Source organism: Pristis pectinata, chromosome 11, assembly GCF_009764475.1.
Source record: "Pristis pectinata isolate sPriPec2 chromosome 11, sPriPec2.1.pri, whole genome shotgun sequence".
Lineage (NCBI taxonomy): Eukaryota > Metazoa > Chordata > Chondrichthyes > Rhinopristiformes > Pristidae > Pristis > Pristis pectinata.
Window position 1 is genome coordinate 30,872,172 of NC_067415.1, and position 23,362 is coordinate 30,895,533.

Sequence of the window (23,362 nt, forward strand, 5' to 3'; positions counted from 1 at the left end):
TAAAATTGGATTATATTTTGTAAAGGAGCACTAAGGAAATGGCTGCAAATAGGAGATCAAGATCTACAATAGGATTTTCTTTGGTGATATGTACATTGGATAAATAGGAGAAAAGGAACAGCAAGAGGAACAAAGAGATTCATTATCCAGAAAACATTCTGTGTCAAATTAAAATTCAATGAGGTTGAATGCTGATAGATAATTCTGATTTCATTTGTCCGGAAGTATGCCCAGATATGATCTGGAAAACTAGTTACAATTTAGCTTAATTACATGCATAATTATTACAATACATAAGACATATGTATCAAGTTCTGTTCTTTTGGAAAAACTTGGAGTATCTATGCAATATGGAGATGCAATTAGTAAATGTCATTGTAATCCTCATAGAACACAACCTTTTCTAAAATAAAGAGTCTATGGTATTCATTAGACCATATCAAAATGTTATCTCTTTTGTAAGTACTTGTTTACATTTGTGTATAAAAGGAATATTTTGAACATGAGAATTATTGTACTTTTTGAGTTCCATGACAGTCTCTTGAATATCCAGTATTATTGATTTTACAATGTTGTCATTTATAACACATCCATGTGTTAAGTTTATTCCTCAGGAATTCAAATACAACTATTTATTAGTGTAAAATGGGTGCATTTTGGATCCTTGTTTTCACAAAATCACAAAAGTAAAAAAAAATTGTTTTCTGTGCCCTTGTGACAATTTGTAAATGAGTTAAGTAATTTGGGGGTCAAAAATCCACTACAGGATCTGTGATCATTGCATTTAATCAAAGGTATTTATGGCACAGAAGCCGCCCATTGTGTCCAAAACGGAATTTTAAAAACAATCCAGGCTAATCTCACTTTAAATGTCATGGTAGGTAGCATTTTAATTTATAACACTTTAAATGTCAATACAAATACATTTTAAATGCAGTTAGGATTTTTCTCTATCATGAGTGCTCTATAATGAGTGCTGGAGTCCCATTGCCCTTTGGGTTTAAAAAAATTCCTTAGCTTCTCTCTAGTCCTTCTATAAATTTCTTGGAATCATTGCCTTTGGTTTTTGACGTTTCAACAGTGGAGAAAAGATCTATTCTATTTTGGTCCCACATGTTGAATTTCCCTTTGCTTCCACTTCTAAAGAAAATAACTCCAGCCATTCCTCAAATCCAAATTTCTCTAACCCTGGCAACATCCTTATATTTCCTCAGCAACTCTAGTGTTATTTCCTGCTTCTGATCATGTGGTAACTAAAATTGTCTGCATTATTGTCTAGCTGTTTCCCAGATAGCTTTATATCTGCTATGACTTTGTTTCTCTACATTCCACACTTCAGCTAATGAATGAAAATACTGTAAATATCTCCTTACCATATTTACTGTATTGCTACCTTCAGGAATTTATGGATATGCATTCCAAGGTCCCTGTTCCTCTAAACTTGTTTTTTTTATATATCACTTATTGTCTGTTCCATTGTATTGTTTCTCCCCACCCACTCCTAAATGCACTAACTCTTGAATGAATTCTGTTTGCTATTTTTCTGTCCACCTGGTTGTAGCCTTCTTCCTTATGATAAAAGCAATTTTTGTATCACCTTTAACTGTTTAATCATGGCTCCCACATACATTTAAATGTCCTATTGCAACTGCACACTTCATGCCCTAAAGCTGGAAAAAAAAATTGGAAGTAATTTATTGATGACCAAGAGAACAGATGGGTAACCAACTCTTCTAACTGGCCACAATATTTTGCTATATAAATGACCACAATATCTATTATATAAATATCTTGGTCTGGAAAGAACCTGATAATATTTGTTCCTCCTTCTGAAAAGATGTGCCTGGACAATAACACGGATGACTATTAGATTAAATTACACTATTAACACCTGCTTTATTACATTCAATGTTCACAATTTTATCTTCTGTGATAGGTCATTAAATGCAGAATATGACACCAGAGCTGGAATGATCCAAGTTTGGTCTCTGGTCTGCACAGGCAGTCAATCACAGAAAAGGTGCCATCAGGAAGACTACATTTGACTTCAGCACACCAGAGAGAAAATTAATTAGGGATACTCATTACTATCTAGTGACACCTGCTGGAAACTTGAAAAGTGACTGGCAAAATGCCTCCAAGGCTGGTCCTCAATCAAATAAAGTGTTGACACTCAGGAGTAATTTTCTAAACTTGTTCTGATTAAGAATGATGCCAACTAGGGCACATATTGGTTAGAAAACCCGTGGACTAATTGTATTATGCAGTCTCTGTGGTTATAATTTCAAACAATGTAAAATAGAACCTGCCCAGTTTTTCTGTCCAGTTAAATGACTGGAGATAAAATGATTTTCCTTGATGTTTGAATCTTGGCCAATTATTTCAATCCAAGTGCAGCAAGGGAAAAATCTGCCCTTTATTTTCTGACAAAAAAATAAATTGAATGTTTACCACAGATTAGAATATTACAAATAAAGAACTCAAACTTTAAATCTCACAAAACTGGATACTGGATTTTCTGCTCCTACTGCCTGGACTGCAGGACTTGAGTAAACTTGTCTAAACAGGGGAAGAGACAACTATTGGACCTTCTGGAGTTGGCTATCATTTTAATAACATAGATCATTTTTTTTCTCTTTGGTTGTTGTGTTAACAAAATATTCTGTCCATAGCCAATAATCTATTATTTAGTAACTTCAAACTCTAATGTTAGGGTTTCCATACTGAATATTTATCATAAGTTCAGAAATACATTGCAAAAATTTGGGATCCATTTGCCAATTTACCGACAATACTAATCAGTGCAGAGCAGAGGTGAGAACTCTTGCTGTCAAGATTTTAACTATATTTGAAATTATTTTAAAAAGTTTATAAATGTATCAAAATATGCCAAATGACAAGTACTATTACATCAGTATTAATTTATCTAAACGTCAAGTTAAACTGATTTCCTGGCAAATCCACTTTAAACTTCCATTAACTGCCGTATGAAATAGTTCTGATTTGATGTAAAATTAGATGGTGATGAATACTTGGAATGGACAGTCAGGAAGATCAATAACTTCGGGGGTTAGAAATTCTTTTGCGTGTTATGTTTTTAAAAGATTTAGAGCATAATTTTATCTATAAATTGATTGGCGACTCAATGAGTGCACAATGCATTTTGCGAAAATGTTGCATGGTCTTCTGTGTATCTGACTAGCTTACAAATGGAGTCACTGGCCACACATTTATGATATCAATTTAAAATGATATTCCATTGGCAGCCATGGGTGTTCGATGCCCAAAGCCGTCACTCTGCTGCTCTTCAAGGGATAATCTGCCTAAGACCCGATTCTCATTATTTTAAGATGTTCTGAGGTCCTCAAGTAAAATTTATCCTTCTTGCACAACTTTCCTTCTAATATGTTTTATAAGATACCTTTATTAGTCACACGTACATCGAAACACACAGTGAAATGCATCTCTGTGTAGAGTGTTCTGGGGGGCAGCTGCAAGTGTTGCCACGCTTCTGGCGCCAACATAGCATGCCCACAACTTCCTAACCTGTATGTCTTTGGGATGTGGGAGGAAACCGGAGCACCCGGAGGAAACCCACGCAGACATTGGGAGAATGTATAAACTCCTTACAGACTGGCCGGATTTGAACTTGGGTTGCCGGCACTGTAAAGCGCTACGCTAACTGCTATACTGATGTACCTGCCGTGACAAAAAGCCTGGCTTTTTGCCACATGAAGGGAAGGTATTCATATTTGAACATTGCTTTCCTCAGTGCCTCACATGAACTAGGCACCAGCACAGTGCTATGTTAATGTGCATTTTTACATGCATAGAAGATTTTCTAAGTCCAATAGTTTGACTGTTGGCTGGTATTGGGATAGAAAATAAACCGAGAGATGTAGGAAGTAAACCCTGGAGACCGACAGATTTTTACCCAACTGATCTTCTATTTTCCTGTACCCATAATATGTTTGTACTGAACCTATGTAGCTTTGAAGTTATTCAACTGCTAATTTAAACCCTGGTGAGAATGGAACATGTTTGGTTTATCCTCCTGATTTATATCCTTGTCTACTCATGGTTCCATGGGAATGGAGATGAAAATACATGAAATACCTCCATGCATCAACTGTGGAAAGAAACAGCATTAAAACATTGAGTTCCTACAAAGGGTCTTTGATCTGAAACATGAACTGTGTTTATCTTTCCAAAGATGCTGCCTAACTTGTTGAGAGTTCCAGCATTTTCTGCTTTTTATTTCAGTTTTCCAGCATCTGCATTTTATTTTCATTGCCTGGCTTTGGGTAACATTGCAGAAAGCATTTGACTGAGACACAAGAGACTGTAGATGCTAGAATCTGGAGCAAAAAACAAGCTGCTGGAAGAACTCAGCGGGTCAGGCAGAATCTGGGGCAGCAGAGAGGTTAACATTTGGGTCGAGACCCTGCATCAGGACTGAAAGTGTAAAGGGGAGATGGCCAGTATAAAGAGGCGAGGGGGAGGGGTGTGGCAGGAGCTGTCAAGCAATAGATGGATCCAGTCTCTGTCGCTATTGCCACCCTTCCCTCCCCCACCTGGCTCCATCTACCTGTCAACCCCTCTTCACCAGGATCCATCTGCCGCAAAAGCCAGGATCTCCTGGTGGCCACCCACTTCAATTCCACATCCCACTCCCATACTGACGTGTCTATCCATGGCCTCCTCTACTGCCATGTTGAGGCCAGACGTAGGTTGGAACACCACCTCATATTCTGCCTTGGTAGTCTCTAACCTGATGGCCTCAATATCAATTTCTCTAACTTCTGGTAACCCCTCACTCTTCTGCCCCATTTTTTCCCCTCCTTTGCCTTCCCTCATTCCTATGGCCCCTCCCCCTTTCTCTTTTCCTTCCCCTGCCCTCATGACCTGCCCATCTATTCCCCACCTCTTTCCCTTTATTCTATGGTCCACTGCCCTCTCATACCGGATTCCTCCTTCTTCAGTCCCTTGCCTTTTCTACCTATCACCTCTCAGCTTCTTACATCACCCCCTTCTCCACCCTCCTAACTTCCCCCTCTCACCTGGACTCACCTATCATCTGCCTGCATGTGCTCCTCCCCCTCTCCAACCTTCTTATTCTGGCTTCTGCCCTCTTCCTTTCCAGTCCTAATGAAGGGTCTCAGCCCGAAACATCGATTGTTTATTTCCCCCCATAGATGCTGCCTGACCTGCTGAGTTCCTCCAGCATTTTGTGTGTGTTCCTCCAGATTCCAGCATCTGCAGAATCTCTTGTGTCTCCACCAGTCACTTGCCTAATCCTGCCTCACCCCTCCCCCTCACCTCTTTATACTGGGTGTCTCCTCAATGCAGGGTCTCAACCCAAAACGTCGATTATCCCTTTGCCTCCACAGAAGCATTTGACTGAACTTAAAAGGTGTTTCTTTCTCAAGTTCACCAATGTGGAAAATTATGGTTGGAATTGCTATTATGATTAGCGAGGTCTGGTATAGATAATTAGTGAGACCATATTTGTAGAGTTGGCAATTCCAAAAGTACTTCATGCCCAACCTCTTCAAATACCCCACTGACTTCTCCTCATGGCTTACATAATCTTTTACTATCTTCATCTCACCCATCCCCTCCCCCCTCCCCTGCTGCGATATATTTACTGATGTCTTGTTCATTCGAATATTGGACGCCTGTAGCCTCACAACAAAGTGGGACCTCTGAGCAATGTACTTTAAGGCCTGAAGACCTAAGCTGAAAGAATGTCTAGGTGGGGTTAAGTAATTGGTGGAGATGGAAAATGCTTAGATATTTGCAAACAGTTTCAGTATTGAAAGAAACATAGTGTGTAAAGATTAGGTTGGGAGCAAGAGGGCAGCAGGTTTGTTAACATTATCCACCAGCAACATTTTTTGTCTCACCACTAACCAGAAGCTTGACAGGACCAACATCATTAATTCTGACGTGACAAAAGCAGAGATCAGAGGCTGAATGTCCTGCAACAAGAGTCTCCAGACTGCCTGAAGCATTTCCCGAAGCATGTGCACAAGGCTTAAGCCAGTAGTGTGATGAAATACAAACAATCTGCTGAAGAAACTCAGTGGCTCAAGTAGCATCTGTAGGAGGAAAGGAATGGTTGACGCTTTGTGTTGAAACCCTGCTCCAGATTCTAGCAGCTTAATCTTGTGTCTCCAGTGTAATGGAATTCTCTCCATTTGCCTGGATGAGGCAGCTTCAATGACAATCAAGAAGCTTGATGCTATCCGGGACAAAACAGTCTGCTTGACTGACATCCGATTCAGCATACTAAATACCCATTTGCTCTACTACTGTTCCATTGCAAAAACTAGCTACAAAATGCAGCACAGCATCTCACTGACAGTTTTGCAAAGAGTCTGCCAAACCCACAACTTTTACCATCCAGATACACATTGGCAGAAAACACATGGTGAAACAACCAACTACAGATTCTACTCCAAGTTGAACACCAGCCTGAACAGGAAATAAAGCACAGTTCTTTCACTGGTCCATAAATAAAATCACTGGCACAAGGAAAGGCAAGGTTTCTTATCTGTCCTCTTAACTTGGAGCAGTGGTACACAACTCTTGTGGGGAGGCCAGATTGACAATCTAGGTGATTTCTGAGGACCACATTAGTGAACCATAGTTATCCATCAGTACACGGATATTTTTAGTCATGTATATGGAAAAAATTGCTAACTTTTATTAACAGCCTAGTTTCTGTTCAGTATGTTAAAACCAAATCAATAGTTTTTTTTATATATAAATACTAGGGATTCTGACCAGAAGTTCCGTGTACTTGACAGCAAAATTTATTGGATTTCATTTTTAGCCTTTACTTAGAATATTACTTACTTCCCAACAATCCTACATTTGATGTTAATTTGATTTATCTTTATGGACATTCAACTCTTTGACCACAGATAATCCAATATCACCCTTAATAATTTCCAAAATACTGAAAAGAATGAACTACAATTTACCTGACATGCTAAACATTACGTAGCTCCCCTCAGCTAACAAGCCCGGGTCCTGTTAACTTGCAGGTTATGTTTTTTGTACTTAATACAGTAAATTTACAAGTTGACAGAAGAGTTAGGGAACAAGATATATGCAAAAGTCTGCTACTGATGTTAATAAGATCAAAGAACCAAAACACAAAATAGAAGGGGTCATTTTGCCAATCAAATGTTTGCTGATTGTAAAAAAGACATACCATCAAATCCATTGCTCTCCTCCCCCAGCCACCAGTTCTTCCCCCTTGACCCTGCAAACTATTTTCTTTCAAGCACCCGAGCACTTTCCCCTTTGAAAGCATACACTTCCAAAATGCTTACAATTAATGATTTCTAATGAAATCAGTTAATGATTACTAAAACCACTCTGTACATAAAATACAGGAACCTGGAACGAGGCTGTTCAGCCCATCAAGTCTATGTCAACTCTCAGAGTATTCCCATCAGTCTTATCAACCCTACTTATTTCCCTGAACCTATTCTGTCATGTGCCCATCAACTTCCCCCGATTCTCCAGTTACTTACCTACACTAAGTATGCAAATTGCCCTTTGTGTAGGTAAGTGGCAGGTTTCTTTCCTTAATTCCTCACATCCCAGTATTTCAACAACAGCCCTCCTTCTGAGCTTTCAACATTGCCACTGCTCCACAGAAAGCAAATGGATTTCTACACCACTCTTGTCCACGCCACTCTAGAACCAGCTTCATCAAGCGTTCCATTCTTTGCTGGGGCAACATGCCAGATCATTGCTTCAGAGGAAAGGGAGCTTTTCACTATTTCTGTAAATTCAAAGTGTTTATTTGGAGTTCAGGAACCAGTATTACATCATTTAGGGACTGGATCAGTGAAAAATGCAATGGCCCACAATGGTCAAAATGCTTCTAACCAGCATTGACAACAAGACAATTGCAAGATGGCAGATAGAAGGTTTAAACAGCAAAAAAACTACGGATGCTGGAAATAAGAACAGAAAATGCTCCAAATGTTCTTCACTTCACTGGGTTTAATGTTTCAGGTTCTATAACCTTTCATCAGAGTGGAAAAATTAGAAAAATGCAGAGAGGGGAGGAGTGGAGAGAACAAAGGAAATGTGCATGATAGGGTGGAGACCAAGGTTTCTAGGTGCCACAATTGCTTTCAGTGGCCATCTAGAAGAGGGAAGTGAATGTTTGTAAATTGTAGCTGGTCTGCCTAGAGACGTATAAATAGAGAAAGATGAGCAAGGAGAGTAAGTAGTGAGGGGAAAAATTCTGGAACAGTGAAATGTAGAACAATGCAGTTGCCAGAAATCTGAAATAAAAGAGAAAGATGGAAAAAATTAATAAATCAAATAGCATCTGTGGAGATAGAAAAACTAATTTAATGATGGGGGTGGGTGGGGGTGGTTGGCTAGAGGCAGGGGATACCTTACCTCAGAACTGGCTAGTTCTGACACCAACGGTTGTTTATCTAAAATTGTGAATTCAACGTTGAGTCCTGAGGGCTGCAACATGCCCAGGCAGAAGTACTGTCCTTCGTGCTGATGTTGGGCTTTGTTAGAACAGTATAGGACAGCGGTCATTGAGAAGATTGGATGGAGAATTAAATTGCCAGGTGATGCGTTCTCAGGGTCACTCTTGGGGATCGAATGAGATGTTCCGCAAAGCAGTCATCCAATCTGCATTTGGTATCTCCAAATGTAGAAGAGACCACATCAAGTACACGTGCAAACTTCACCTGCACGGACTGCTTGAAGGGACGGGGTAAATAGGTTGCTGTATTCTGTATTAATTTTTTTTCTATCATTGACTCACCTATTTACACTCATTCACAGACCGTCTACAATTATAACCATTTCTTTCTCCAATTAGCCACCTGGGTTTCTGCCCTACACAGACATTCTTTATTCTCTGCAAATTAAAACAGGCTTGTTTTCTCACTTGGAGACACGAGAGACTGCAAATGCTGGAATCTCAAGCAATAAACCAGATATTGGAGAAGAGTCTCAGCCTGAAACATTGACTGTCCGTTTCCTTCCACAGATGACCCACTGAGTTCTTTCAGCTTCTTGTTTGTTTTCTCACTTTTTCAGTTCTGATGATAGGTCAAGGATCTGAAATGCTATATGTTTCTCTCTCAAGATGCCACCTAAATGGCTGAGTATTTCCAACATTTTCAGTTCTTATTCACGTTGGAAGGTTTAGTTACCTTGTGTATCTATGATGTGTAAGGTTGTCAAATTTCCTAAAATAACTGATGCATTTCTGATAGTTAGCATATAGCGCCTGAAGTTCTGAATCCACATGGGAAGAAGCCAAGCTGACCTGAGTCGCACTTACTTCACCCTCACAGCTATTTCGGAGGTTCTGGGGTGGAACCGAAATAAAGACCATGTTGAATGTTGCTCACCAATTAAGTCATTGATTTGTGCAGCACAGAAACAGGCCCTTCAGCCCATCATATTCACGCTGACCTTCTTCTCCCATCTATACTAATCTCTGTGCTCGCATTAGAACCGTATCCTTCCATGTCTTGCCTACTTAAGTGTCTGCCTAAACGTCGTACTGAATGTAGTGATTGTATCCGACTGCATCATCTCCTCTGGTAGCGCATTCCATATATCATCCACTCACTCTGGGGGGGGGGGGGAAACTTACCCCTCAAATCCCCTTTAAAACTCTTTCCTCTCGCATTGGCTTTAAAAATGTTTTAAATGAATGGGGACATCCCGGAGAAAGAGGGGAACATGTAGGAGGCTTAATTTGAACTCTCTCAAATTTAACAGTGCCAGGGGACGTGTTGTTCTGCAGCAGTTTCTGAAGACGACTAACTGCTCAAGAAGGAGTCGAGACTGATGCTGCTGCTTCTGTGGCTCCCATAATGTTACTCATCAATGACTGGGATGGGAGCTCTTGAAGCCGGAGCGACCACGGTGTGCGGCGGCTCAAACACACGCTGGGGAACCTCACTCGGACGGACCACATGCAAGCGACTGCCGAGTCCATTCACAAAAAAAACTTGCCTTCCTTGCTGAAAAAGAGAACGGAGTGAATGAACAGAGATTTCACCACACCACACGGACGCGTATGTTTCGGCCGGTCCCCGGCGCCGGCCTGCGAGCGCATAGCGCGCTATCGGCCGACTCTGCCCGCGGCCCCCGGCCCGGCCCGCTCCATCCCACAATCCCCCGCACGGCGCGTCACTGACGGAGACCATGATGGCGGCTCATAATGCACCAGAAGTGATAGCACAGCTGGAAAGCGCAGCCAAAGTTTTAATGGTAAGGGCCTGCTTCCCCCTTTGCTTCTTCTCCTAGTCTACGGGGTGCGTCGGGGGCTCCTGGGCTTATGTTTGATGGCCGTGGGTTCCAGGGGACTGACATGATGAGGCGTGAAACACGGTGCGTGGCGCAGTGCCCCAGACCCTGGGGTTTGATTAAACTCTACACCCGGGAGTGCTTTTGGCTCACCTCGTCTTATCTCTGCTCAACTCTACTTGTATTTATCGGTTTTCATAAAGCCTAGTGTTACCTACACGTTTTTTTGGAGGCATATTAGAATTTAATTAGATAACTATTGATGTTCAGTAGAATCATTTGCTTTCCCCATCGGTGAGCTTCTTGGTCTCTTTCAAAAATATTTTTTTTATGTGAAGAGTGGGAATACAGTGTAACCCAACGAGTCAGATCAAGTATTTTCCCATCGTTTGTACACAATGGAATTATGATGGCTAAATTAAACTTCTAGGAAAATTCTCCAGTTGAGCTTTAAAATGGCGTGTTGTTTCAGGTGGTGCTTGGTGATACCCGCTCAGGTACCCAGAGATGGTTAGGTAGAAGTAAAGATTAATTGCCTTTACCTTTAACGTTGGGTTTAATGTATCAACTAGCGCAAAAGTTGTGAAATGTGGGCTTTATTTTGCATGATAAAGTCATAAAGGATTATTACCTTTTTTGAACTGCTAAATATTAATTAGAATTCATTATAGTAATAGCTTTTACATTTGATTGAGGGAGAACAATCAGCTAAAGAGCACATGCTCATGAAACTCACTTACCACATGGTTATGGTCTTTACGTTGTTCCTTGTAACAAAACTATTTTTGAAATAAATAGAAATGACATTGATTTTAAATAGCATCTGTTCATTCATAATTTGAAATGCTTGCCTGTATTTTGATACAGTTTTGTCTTATTTTTATGTTGTAAAAGTTTCAAGTTTATGAATTCTTTCATTTTCACTTCACCAATTTCTTCCTTCCCTTACTATCTGAATTCTGTGTGTGTTGTTCATCCTCCAAGTCCTTCTCAATTGTCCTGTGGGGGAACCAATTTGGGTGATTATCTGGTTATTTATTTTATTGCTGTTTTTTCCATGGCTCCTTTTAATTTGGTTACAACTGTGGTGCTTAATTTACATTGTCTTTCACGATCCTGATGTCCCAAAAGACTAATGTAAATATGTAAATGCAGATCCTTTCAAATGCTCTTTAATCACATGTGAGTTGAGAGTTTGTATCCTTATTCCTAATTCTCATCAAATCTTTCAATTGTTTTGAACCCTGGAACTGAGTCTAATAAACCAGATTTAGCATTCCTTTATCTCAACCATGAATGCTGCAAACAAACTGAAGCTAAAGTCTACTACATTGGAAATTTCAATATGGCTTCTGAGCTGAGGAGTTCCTCTTTTCAGGAACATCCTTAACCATCTTTTGACCTTTCTTGCCTAACCTTCTTGTACTGTTTAAAACGTGTGGCTCAGATATTAATAAAATCATTCAGGCTAACTGCACTTTTACAACAAACTTTGAACACACTTCCCCAGCTGGTTTGTTCCTCATTCCTTTTTTTTCAATGAAGTACACCAGCTCAAATTTTAATTTCCAACACCTGGAATTTTCTGACATGGGGGTTACTATTGCTGTACTTGCACTGCATAGTTCAGCTGCTGTATATTCCACTAAAACAGATTTTTAGCCAAGACTGGATCTTCCCTCAGCTTTGAATTCTAGATTCTTTGACTCTTCTGGTTATAAACATTATACTCTTTATGTTGGTCTACACTTTAAGTGTCAGTTGGCTAGAACTTTCAAGTAATTTTGAATCAGCCAAGAGCCACCACTTTTATGTTTGTGACTGGGAAACTGGTTCATCAGGTTTATCGGCTTCAACTCTAGCCCGGTTTCTGGCTTGAGTTTCTGGTCTTGCACCTCTCCATTTTCTGGATCTGTGATCTCAGACATTTGCAGCTGTTCAATTTGGACATACTCTACATCCTAAGTTCAGAGAAGTATCTCCAACAGTGCACCCTTCAATATTCTACATTTCAGATCTCTGGACTTTACTTGGCTGTGATTGATCTCCGAAATTTGACATGCACTTCATCATCGGATACTCCATGTGGATTCTGGTTTACTTAATATAGCCTAATCCCTGTATGGCAACATTGGACCCTCTTGTTTTCTACTTTTGGGAATGAATAGGAAATGAATATCTTTTCTATAAGGGCAGTACAGTGGTTCAGCAACCCAGGTTTGATCCTGATTAGTGCTGTCTACGTATTGGTTTATTATTGTCACTTGTACTGAGGTACAGTGGGAAAACTTGTCTTACAAACCGATCTTACAGGTCAATTCATTACACAGTGCAGTTACATCAAGTTAGTACAGAGTGCATTGATGTAGTACAGGTTTAAAAAAAAACAATAACAGTACAGAGTAAAGTGTCACAGCTACAGAGAAAGTGCAGTGCAATAAGGTGCAAGGTCACAACAAGGTAGATCATGAGGTCATAGGTCATAGTCCATCTCATTGTATAAGGGAACTGTTCAATAGTCTTATCACGGTGGGTTAGAAGCTGTCCTTAAGTCTGGTGGTACGTGCCCTCAGGCTCCTGTATCTTCTACCCGATGGAAGAGGAGAGAAGAGAGAATGTCCTGGGTGGGTGGGATCTTTGATTATGCTGGCTGCTTCACCAAGACAACGAGAGGTAAAGATGAGAGTCCAAGGAGGGTAGACTGGTGTCCGTGATGCGCTGGGCTGTGTCCACAACTCTCTGCAGCTTCTTGCGGTCTTGGGCAGAGCAGTTGCCATACCAAGCCGTGATACATCCTGATAGGATGCTTTCTATGGTGCATTGGTAAAAGTTGGTGAGAGTCAAAGAGGACAAACCAAATTCTTTAGCCTCCTGAGGAGGTAGAGGCGCTGGTGAGCTTTCTTGGCCATGGCATCCACGTGGTTTGTCCAGGACAGGTTGTTGGTGATGTTCACTCCCAGGAACTTGAAGCTGTCAACCCTCTCAACCTCAGCACCATTGATGTAGACAGGTGTATGTACACTGCCCCCTTTCCTGAAGTCGGTGACCAGCTCTTTAGTTTTGTTGACATTGAGGGAAAGGTTATTGTCATGACACCATTCCACTAAGCTCTCTATCTCCTTCCTGTACTCCGATTCATCACTGTTTGAGATACGGCCTACAACGGTAGTATCATCTGCAAACTTGTAGATGGAGTTAGAGCAGAATCTGGCCACACAGTCATGAGTGTATAGGGAGTGGAGTAGAGTAGAGGGCTGCAGACGCAGCCTTGAGGTGCACCAGTGTTGAGAATAACATGTTCTCTCTGTGACTGGGTGGCTTTACCTCTGGTTTCCTCTCTCATCCCAAGACTTGCTGATTGATAGATTAGTTAACTACTGTAAAATTGGTCCTTGTGTGGGTAGGTGGTAGGTAGGTGGGTGGGAGTTCATGGGCACGTGAAAGAGAATAGGTTACAGGGAAATAAATGGGGGAAGGCCATTGATGAGATTGTTCTGAGGACTGAATGACTTCCTACGTCATAAGATGATATGAAATTAACCAGGCCTGTGTGACATTTTCTCTGTTCACTTGCATGTACGTCTTGGCTAGCATTCCAGAATACTGCTACGTTTCCCACTTTATTTGACTTTTTTTTCCTGGCCTCTTTTCCCATTATTGTACCTCCTTTTTTATTTCATCTCACTAGGAACTCTGCTTTCCAATTCCTATCCTAACTCTTCTGTACTTGAACTTCCTACTTTGCCGCTGTGATCACAGACATAACTGCATTCAGGAATTTTTCATCCTCCAATTCCACCTCTTAATTCATTCACCTTGTGGTCTGAGCTCATTGCTCTCCCTGTATGCAGACTCCCTGACCTGTATTTTCAATAGTCATTGATTCTCTTCCCTCTGTTACCTCTAATGTCTTCCTTGGCTCCTCTCTATCTCTCACCTGCTTGGTTCAAACATGCTGCTAGTTCCTAGTTTTTACTCATTGCCATCCCCTGTAACCCGCTGTCTCTAAATTGTCACTATTTGTCCAATGGGCAGTACTGGGTGGGCAGAAATTCTTCCAACTAGATACGGAAAAGAACAAACTTGTTGACTTCAGCTACCGCAAGCTCTGGTAACTGATGTTGAATCACACTGCTTGCAATCTTGATATATTTGATCCCAAGTAAAGTTTTCGGCTCCATGTTCATCACCTGATTTAATTCCTGTCTAAGCCTCAAAATGAGCATTTCAACATGTCACATTTTACTTTCTGAGAATGTATTCATGTCACTATTGTTCGTGACCTAACTTGCACCCATTCATCCATTGCTCCCATCCTCACTGGTTGGCTCCTGGTTAAACAATGCCTCAATTTTTAAATTTGTCTCTCCTTGTTTTTAGCTCACTCTATAGTCTCCCTCTGCAATATTTTTATAATCCCTTCTGCTTTTTTTAACATTCTGTGATATTTGCACTCCTCCAACTCTGGTCTTTTGAGTACCACCAAATTTGAACACTTTCTCATTGGTGTCCAATTTCTTTAGTTGTCAGGGCACTTAGCTCTAGAATGCTTCCTGCAAATTATTCTTTAAACGTCTCTTTAAAACATACCTCCTGGACCAAGCTTTCCTTCATATGTCCTTTTGCTACAATAATGGTGCTTTATAAATGGAGATACATAGTATAAATATAGCAGCATTCTATTAATGTAACTGAAAAGGGAATGAGAGTTGTTTGACAAATGGAGCAGTCGAGATGCTGCAAAAATTGATTATATTGTAATGCATTGCATGGTGATGTAAGATTAAAGACATCTTGCTAATGTCCTTAATTAGAAAGATGAAGTAGGATCAGTGGGGTTGTATTTATCCACAGGTATTAGTGTAATTGTGTAAGGGTGGTAAAGTGGTGCAGCAGTTAGTACTGCTGCTTCACAACTCCAGCAGTTCAGGTTTGTCTTGACTTTGCTGCTGTCTGTGCAGAGTTTGCATGTTCTCCCTGTGACTGTGGGTTTCACCTGGGTGCTCTCGGTTTCTCCCACATCACAAATATATGCTGGTTGGTCAGCTAATTGTTTATTGTGAATTACCCTTAATGTAAGTGGTGATAGGAGAATTGGGGTGGATTTGATGGACATGACAATAGGCTGAATTGCAGCCCATTCCTAAATTGCAAGAAAATATGAGAAATTACCTTAAATAGATTTTCCATTGGCTGAAGTGTATAGTAAATATTAGACCATAAGACATAGGAACAGAATTAGGCTATTTGGCCCATCGAGTCTGCTGCACCATTCGATCATGGCTGATTTATTTTTTCCTCTCAACCCTATTCTCTTGCCTTTTCCCCATAACCTTTAATGCCCTTACAAATCAAGAACCTATCCAATATACCCAATGATTTGGCCTCCACAGCTGTCTGTGACAATGACTTCCACAGATTCACCACCCTCTGGCTAAAGAAATTCTTCCTCATCTCTGTTCTAAAGGGATGTCTTTTTATTCTGAGACTGTGCTCTCTGGTCCTGGACTCTCCCACTACTGGAAACATCCTCTCCAGGCTTTTCAATATTCAGTAGGTTTCAATGAAATCTCCCCCACTCATCCTTCTAAACTCCAGCGAGTACAGGCCCAGAATAATCAAATGCTCCTCATTCGTTAACCGTTTCACCCTCAGGATCATTCTTGTAAACCTCCTTGGACCCTCTCCAACGCCAGCACATCCTTCCTTAAATATGGGGCCCAAAACTGCTCTCAATACTCCAGATGTGGTCTGACCAACATCTTATAAAGCCTTAGCATTACATCCTTGCTTTTATATTCTAGTTCTCTTGAAATAAATGCTAACATTGAATTTGCCTTCCTTACTACCAACTCAACCTGCAAGTTAACCTTAAGGGAATCCTGCAGTAGGATTCCCAAGTCCCTTTGCACCTCTGATTTCTGAATTCTCTCCCCATTAAGAAAATAGTCTACTCCTTTATTCCTTCTACCAAAGTGCATGACTGTACACTTCCCTACGCTGTATTCCATCTCCTACTTCTTTACCCATTCTCCCAACCTGTCCAAGTCCTTCTGCAGACTCCCTGCTTCCTCAACACTACCTGCCCCTCCACCTATCTTTGTATCATCCACAAATCTGGCTGCACATCCATTAATTCTGTCATCCAGATCATTAACATATAATGTGAAAAGTAACAGACCCAACACTGACCCCTGGGGAACACCAATGGTGTTCTGAAAGTCCAAGTAAACAACATCCACTGACTCTCCTTTGTCTATCCTGCTTGTTACTACCTCAAAGAATTCCAACAGATTTGTCAGGCAAGATCTCCCCATAAGGAAACCATGCTGACTTCGGCCTACTTTATCATGTGCTTCCAAGTACCCCGAAACCTCATCCTTAACAATGGACTCTTAAAATCTCACCAACCACTGAAGTCCAGCTAGCTGGTCCATAATTTCCTGTCTTTTGCCTTGCTCCCTTCTTAAAAAGTGGAGTGACATTTGCGATTTTCCAGTCCTCTAGAACCATTCCTGACTCTAATGATTCTTGAAAGATCACTATTAATGCCTCCACAATCTCTTCAGCTACCTCTTTCAGAACTGTGGGGTGTAGTCCATCCTGTCCAGGTGACTTATCCACCTTCAGACCTTTCAGCTTCCCAAGCACCTTCTCCTTAGTAACAGCAACTACACTCACTTCTGCCCCGACTCTCTTGAATTTCTTGCATGTTGCTGGTGTCTTCCACAGTGAAGACTGACACAAAATACTCATTCAGTTTGTCTGCCATTTCTTTATTCCCCATTACTACCTCTCCAGCATCATTTTCCACTGGTCTGATGTCCATTCTTGCCTCTCTTTTGCTCTTTATATATCTGAAAAAACTTTTGGTATCGTCTTTTATCTTATTGGCTAGCTTACCTTCATATTTCATCTTTTCTTCCCTTATTGCTTTTTTAGTTGCCTTCTGTTGGTTTTTAAAAGCTTCCCAATCCTCTAGCTTCCTGCTAATTCTTTGCAATATTGTATGGCCTCCCTTTTGCTTTTATGCTGTCTTTGACTTCCCTTGTCAGCCACGGTTGCCTCATCCTCCCATTAGAATGCTCCTTCTTCTTTGGGATGTAATGATCCTGTGTCTTCTGAATTACTCCCAGAAACTCCTGCCGTTGCTGCTGTACCGTCAACCCTTCTAGGATTCCCTTCCAATTAACTTTGGCCAGCTCGTCTCTCATGCCTCTGTAGTTACCTTTACTCAACTGTAATACCGATACATCCAATTTTAGCTTCTTCCTCTCAAACTGCAGGGTGAATTCTATCCTATTATGATCACTACCTCCTGAGGGTTCCCTTGTGTTAAGCTCCCTAATCAAATCTGGTTCATTTCACAACACCAAATCCAGAATTTTCTTTTCCCTAGTGGGCTTGATAACAAGCTGCTCTAAAAAGCCATCTCCTAGGCATTCTACAAATTCCTTCCCTTGGGATCTCGTGCCAATCTGATTTTCCCAGTCTACATGCATATTGAAGTCCCATGACTGCCTTTCTTACATGACTTTTTTGTCTCCTGTTGTAAATTGTCCCCCACACTCTGGCTACTATTTGGAGGCCTGTATACATCTCCCATCAGGGTCTTTTTACCCTTGCAGTTTCTCAACTCTACCCACAAGGATTCTACATCTTCTGATCCTGTGTCAGTTCTTGCTAAGGATTTGATTTCATTTTTTATCAACAGAGTCACACCACCCCCTCTGCCCACCTGCCTGTCTTTTCAATAGGATATCTATCCTTGGATGTTTTGCTCCCAGCTGTGATCTTTCAGTCACGACTCTGTGATGCCCACAACATTGTACCTGCCAATCTCTAACTCCGCAATAAGCTCACCTACCTTGTTTCATATACTGTGTGCACTCAAATATAACACCTTCAGTCCTGTATTCACCACCCTTCTTCTCAAATTTTTCTCCATGTTGCCTGAAGTTAAATTCTTATCCCTTTCTAAACTTTGCCTTGTTATTTATTCTGGAGACTTCAGTAACCTCTCCTGCATTCTCCTTCCCTTTTACTTTATCCATACTTTTCCAGTCTGTTGAACTCACCCCCTACTATTTAGTATAAAGCCCTATCCACAGCCCTAGTTAGAAGAGTGCTTTTGCCCTGGTAACACTGGTGGTTCTTTTTGTAGAAACTGGAAGTGATGGTAAGTCAAATCTTGGTTGTGTACTTCAAGCTCCTAGATTCTTCTAGTGGTAGATGAAAGACTCATTGAACCTGTATTTTTTTTAAAAAAAGAATGAGGCAAGGTTATGAACTGTGATGGTGAGCTGCTACCTTAAAATGCTACACTTCTTCTGGTGAAGGTATTTTTACAGGACCTTTGGGTAGCGAGTTCTGTGATTTTAATAGCGATGAAGAAGGAGTAGCAATATATTTCCTAGTCAAGATGATATGGGACTTGAGGAGCCTAAAGGTGTTCCCATGCATGTACTACCCATGTCCTTCTTGGGCGTACAGGCCACAGGTTTGGAAGGTGCTGCTGGAATAGCTTGGGTGAGCAACTGCAGTGCATTTTGTAAATGGTACACACTGCAGCCACTGTGCACCAGTGGTGGAGGGAATGAATTTTTAGGATGGTTGTTGTGTGAAATAAGTGGGTTGCCTTTTGGTGTTAGTCATTGGTTCTGCACTCATTCAGGCAAAATGGAAATTATTCTATTGTGCTGCTAACTTGTGTCTTTGTCATGGCTCTCGCACCTTATTTACCTACTTGCACTTCTTTATTTGTAACTGTAACACTATATTCTGCATTCTGTTACTGGTTTTCCTTTTCTACTACCTCAATGTACTAATGTTTAGGAATGATCTCTCTGGATGGCATGTAAAACAAAGCTTTTCATTGTAACTCGGTACATGTGACAAATGCTGGAAAGGCCATGGGTTGTTAGAAAGTGAGACATTCTCCAGTGTGCCAAACTTCTTCTAATCTTCTTGTAGTCACTATTTATGTGGCTGGTCCAGTTGACGTTTCTGGTCCATGGTGACCTCCACAATGGCAAAGGTATATGATGAAAGTCTTAATGGATATGGTCATTATCTGACAATTTTGTGACACAAATGTTACATGCCACTTCTCAATCCATGTCTAAATATTGCCTGGATCTTGCTATATGCTGGTATGTGTTGCTTAAATTGACTAAGAAGCTATGAATGGAATTGAGTATTGTACAATCACCTGTGGACGTCCCCACTTATGCTGGAAGAATTGTCATATGATGAAGCAGTGATGGTTGGGTCAAGGACACTGTCACAAGGAATTCCTGCAATTATGTCCTCAGTCTGGACCTCTGACAACCACATCATTTTCTTTTATGCAAGGGTCTGCCTCCAACCACTGGAGTATTTTCTCTTTTGATGCCCATTGACTTCAGTTTTGCCAGGATGTCTTGACTGCACGCTCAATCAAAATGATGTGATGTTGAACGTATTCACTGTCACTTCGCCTCTAGGTCCACATTTGGTCCATGTTTGTGAAGAGGTAGGTTTTGGGTTAGTCAGTGCAATGTTGACAGCTTCCATCACCTTGCTGATGACTGAGAGTAGATTAGGTGAGTGGTAATTAGCTGGATTTGGTTTGTCCTTTTTTTAGTGAACGGGGCATGCCTGGGAAATTTTTCACATTGTTGGGTAGATGCCAGTGCCCCTCTCGGGCATTTCAGCAATAATTGATATATTGTCGGAAGAATGTAATGAACACCACTCAACGTTTTGAAGACTAGATTATTCACTGGATTGTACTAGTGGATTCTTTAAAACCTTGTATTGCCAGTTTTCATGGCTTAAAAAGAAGTCTTCATAAAATTGATAAACATAACATGTTCCAATCTCAGATGCTGATCCAAATTGGGATTTGGGGGATACTATTAATAACTAATCTCAGTTTAGACCACAGTCTCTCCAAACATGTTGCTGAAGGGCTGAAAGACACCTGATGATTTTGAATATCTTGTCCTAAAAGTCACAAACTTTCTTAGTCCTTTTGGTAAAACTAGAGTCAAAGTATAATGCAGATTTTAGCTCTCTAAACATCCAAATAGTTTGTGGTTCAGAATGCCCATGGTTCTAATACACAAACTTCTCGGAGGATCTCCATAAAAGATGGATTTAAAGCTGATGGGATTAGCAATTACAAGAAGACGTGCTTCCAACCAATAGCCCATCATTATGCTCGAACTCCATCTACAAGTTTGCAGATGATACCACCGTTGTAGGCCATATCTCAAACAGCGATGAGTCGGAGTACAGGAAGGAGATAGAGCTTAGTGGAATGGTGTCATGAAAACAACCTTTCCCTCAACGTCAACAAAACAAAAGAGCTGGTCATTGGCCTCAGGAAAGGGGGTGGTGTACATGCACTTGTCTACATCAATGGTGCTGAGGTCAAGAGGGTTGAGAGCTTCAAGTTCCTGGGCGTGAACATCACCAACAGCCTGTACTGGTCAAATCACATAGATGCCACAGCCAGGAAAGCTCACCAGCGCCTCTACTTCCTCAGGAGGCTAAAGAAATTTGGTTTGTCCCCTTTGACTCTCACCAACTTTTACTGATGCACCATAGAAAGCATCCTATCAGGATGTATCATTGCTTGGTACGGCAACTGCTCTGCCCAGGACTGCAAGAAGCTGCAGAGAGTTGTGGACACAGCCCAGCGCATTCACAGACACCAGCTTCCCCTCCCTGGACTCTGTCTTTACCTCTTGTTGTCTTGGTGTAGCAGTCAGCATAATCAAAGACCCCACCCACCCGGGACATTCTCTCTTCTCTCCTCTTCCGTCGAGTAGAAGATACAGGTGCCTGAGGGCACGTACCACCAGACTTAAGGACAGCTTCTACCCCACTGTGATAAGACTATTGAACGGTTCCCTTATACGATGAGATGGACTATGACCTCACTATCTACCTTGTTGTGGCCTTGCACCTTATTGCACTGCACTTTCTCTGTAGCTGTGACACTTTACTCTGCACTGTTACTGTTTTTACCTGTACTACATCAATGCACCCTGCAACTAACTCAATGTAACTGCACTGTGTAATGAATTGACCTGTACGATCGGTTTGTGAGACAAGCTTTTCACTGTACCTCGGTACAAGTGACAATAATAAACTAATACCAATACAATGCCACTAGGGTTGTGAAGGTCAGCAGGATCTCCAAAATGGTCTATATTTGCTGCAAGGCCATCTAGGATAGATGAAACAAAATCTGCTGTGCAGTTCTCCCTGGACAAAGTCTACTCAACCTTCATTATGAACACCAGCGTATTCACCTTCGGCAGCATCAACACAACTGTAACCAACCCCATCCTCCTCCTTCCTCTTCATCTGATTAATTATCCAGCAGCCTATCATCACCACCACATAGGGGTTAATTACTACTAATGTTGAATTACATTCTAATTCATGTTTTATTTTTATTTCTACAGAAGCTATATAATTCACTATTCCTCCCCCCCTCCCCATTTTACTGCACAATATGTACAGTGTATTCATGCAATGCATAGAATATGATAGGAGCCTATGACCATTGAGGTAAAAATAAAATAATAAACATACAAATGGCTCCAGTGAACAGCTTCCAAAACTGAGCTCCTACATAAATCAGAGATCTACTGTATTCAAACAGAACCCCCATAGCACCTTGAATAATGATTCTTCTGCCCCAGCCCAGGGCTTTGTGGAGTCTGTGGCCTACTGTTTCCAGATCATCTGCATGCACTGGGCCAGTTGATACCTTTTCTACTTCTTAATATTGTGTTGTAATTCAATATTTGATGAGCTTATTTTGGTTTAACACTGAGAAAATTGAATTCATTGTTCATTGCCTCCACCATTAATCCTCAAATCCTTTCCAATCCCTGCCTCTTTGCTTAAGGGCTTTTGTATCAGATCACATATCCTCTCCATCTCAAAATATTGCTTTTCATATCTACATTTCCTTTCAATGTTCCAATTTCATTCTGTTGGTGAGCCTCCTAAACTTAGCTCTTAAACTTTGTCAAAAGAGATTATCCATAATGAACTGGGCAAATCTGTTAATGGATTGCATTCAAAACAGAAGTCAATGTGATGCAGAGACAGTTTATTACCAGAAGAGGGCAAGACCACTACTTGTCAAAAAAAGAGCAGCCGTGGCTAACTAAACAGGAAGGGACAGTATAAGGCTAAAAGAAAACACACAGAAATACACAAACTGGTACAACTAGGGACTAGGAGAGGTACTAAGAAGAAAAGTTATGAAAAGAAAAGTGGTTTATGAAAAGAAAGGCATAAGGGATATCAAAGTCAGTATTTATTTCCAATTAAGGTAAGTATAACAGGGATCAGGAGTAATGTCAGTCCCTTGACAACATTATTACAACTAACAGTGATATTGTAAATGAAAATAACATGACAGGCATTCAAAAATTACTTCAAGATGTTACAATAGAGAAAGGGAAACTGCCTGACAACTCAGAAACTAATATTGAATTTGGGCAGAACCTTGCCACAATTAACAGACAGATCAGCAATATAACAGAAACTAATGGGACTAAAGAGTGACAAATGCCTTGGACCAAACATCTTGGGCAAAGTTTAGAGTGGAAGTAGGTGAGAATGTTGCATCTATTCTAACAATGATTTCTCAAAGTTTTATCAATTCATTACTTTAGATTGGAAAATTGTGCATGCCACAGTGCTACTTAAGTAATATGAAAGGCAAAATGAGGGAATTATAGCTTAGTTATCCTAACCTGATGAAGGGTCTCAACCCGAAATGTCGACTGTCCATTTCCCTCCATTGATGCTGACTGACCCGCTGAGTTCCTCGAGCATTTTGTGTGTTGCTGTACAATAGGACTGAGCTGGCACACTACAAATTTCATTCATTTGCAAAATCATTGTGATGCAATCCTAGTCCATGGTTCACAGATATGGCCAGATGCAACATACTGATGGTTTGCTTCTGAATTGACAGAGCTCCACTTTTCTTTGGTACAGTGACATTCAAAATCAAGAAATGTAATCTTAC

At 40.9% G+C, this 23,362-nt stretch overlaps 1 protein-coding gene across 1 annotated transcript in view; it reads left to right on the forward strand.

The window, feature by feature from the left end:
- The first annotated feature begins 10,227 nt into the window (after window positions 1–10,227).
- Window positions 10,228–23,362, forward strand: part of xpo4 (exportin 4) — a 98,732-nt gene continuing 85,597 nt past the window's right edge. Inside the window, 1 exon segment of the mRNA XM_052026656.1 lies at window positions 10,228–10,281. Coding sequence (XP_051882616.1) covers window positions 10,279–10,281 — 3 coding nt within the window. The 5' untranslated portion in view covers window positions 10,228–10,278.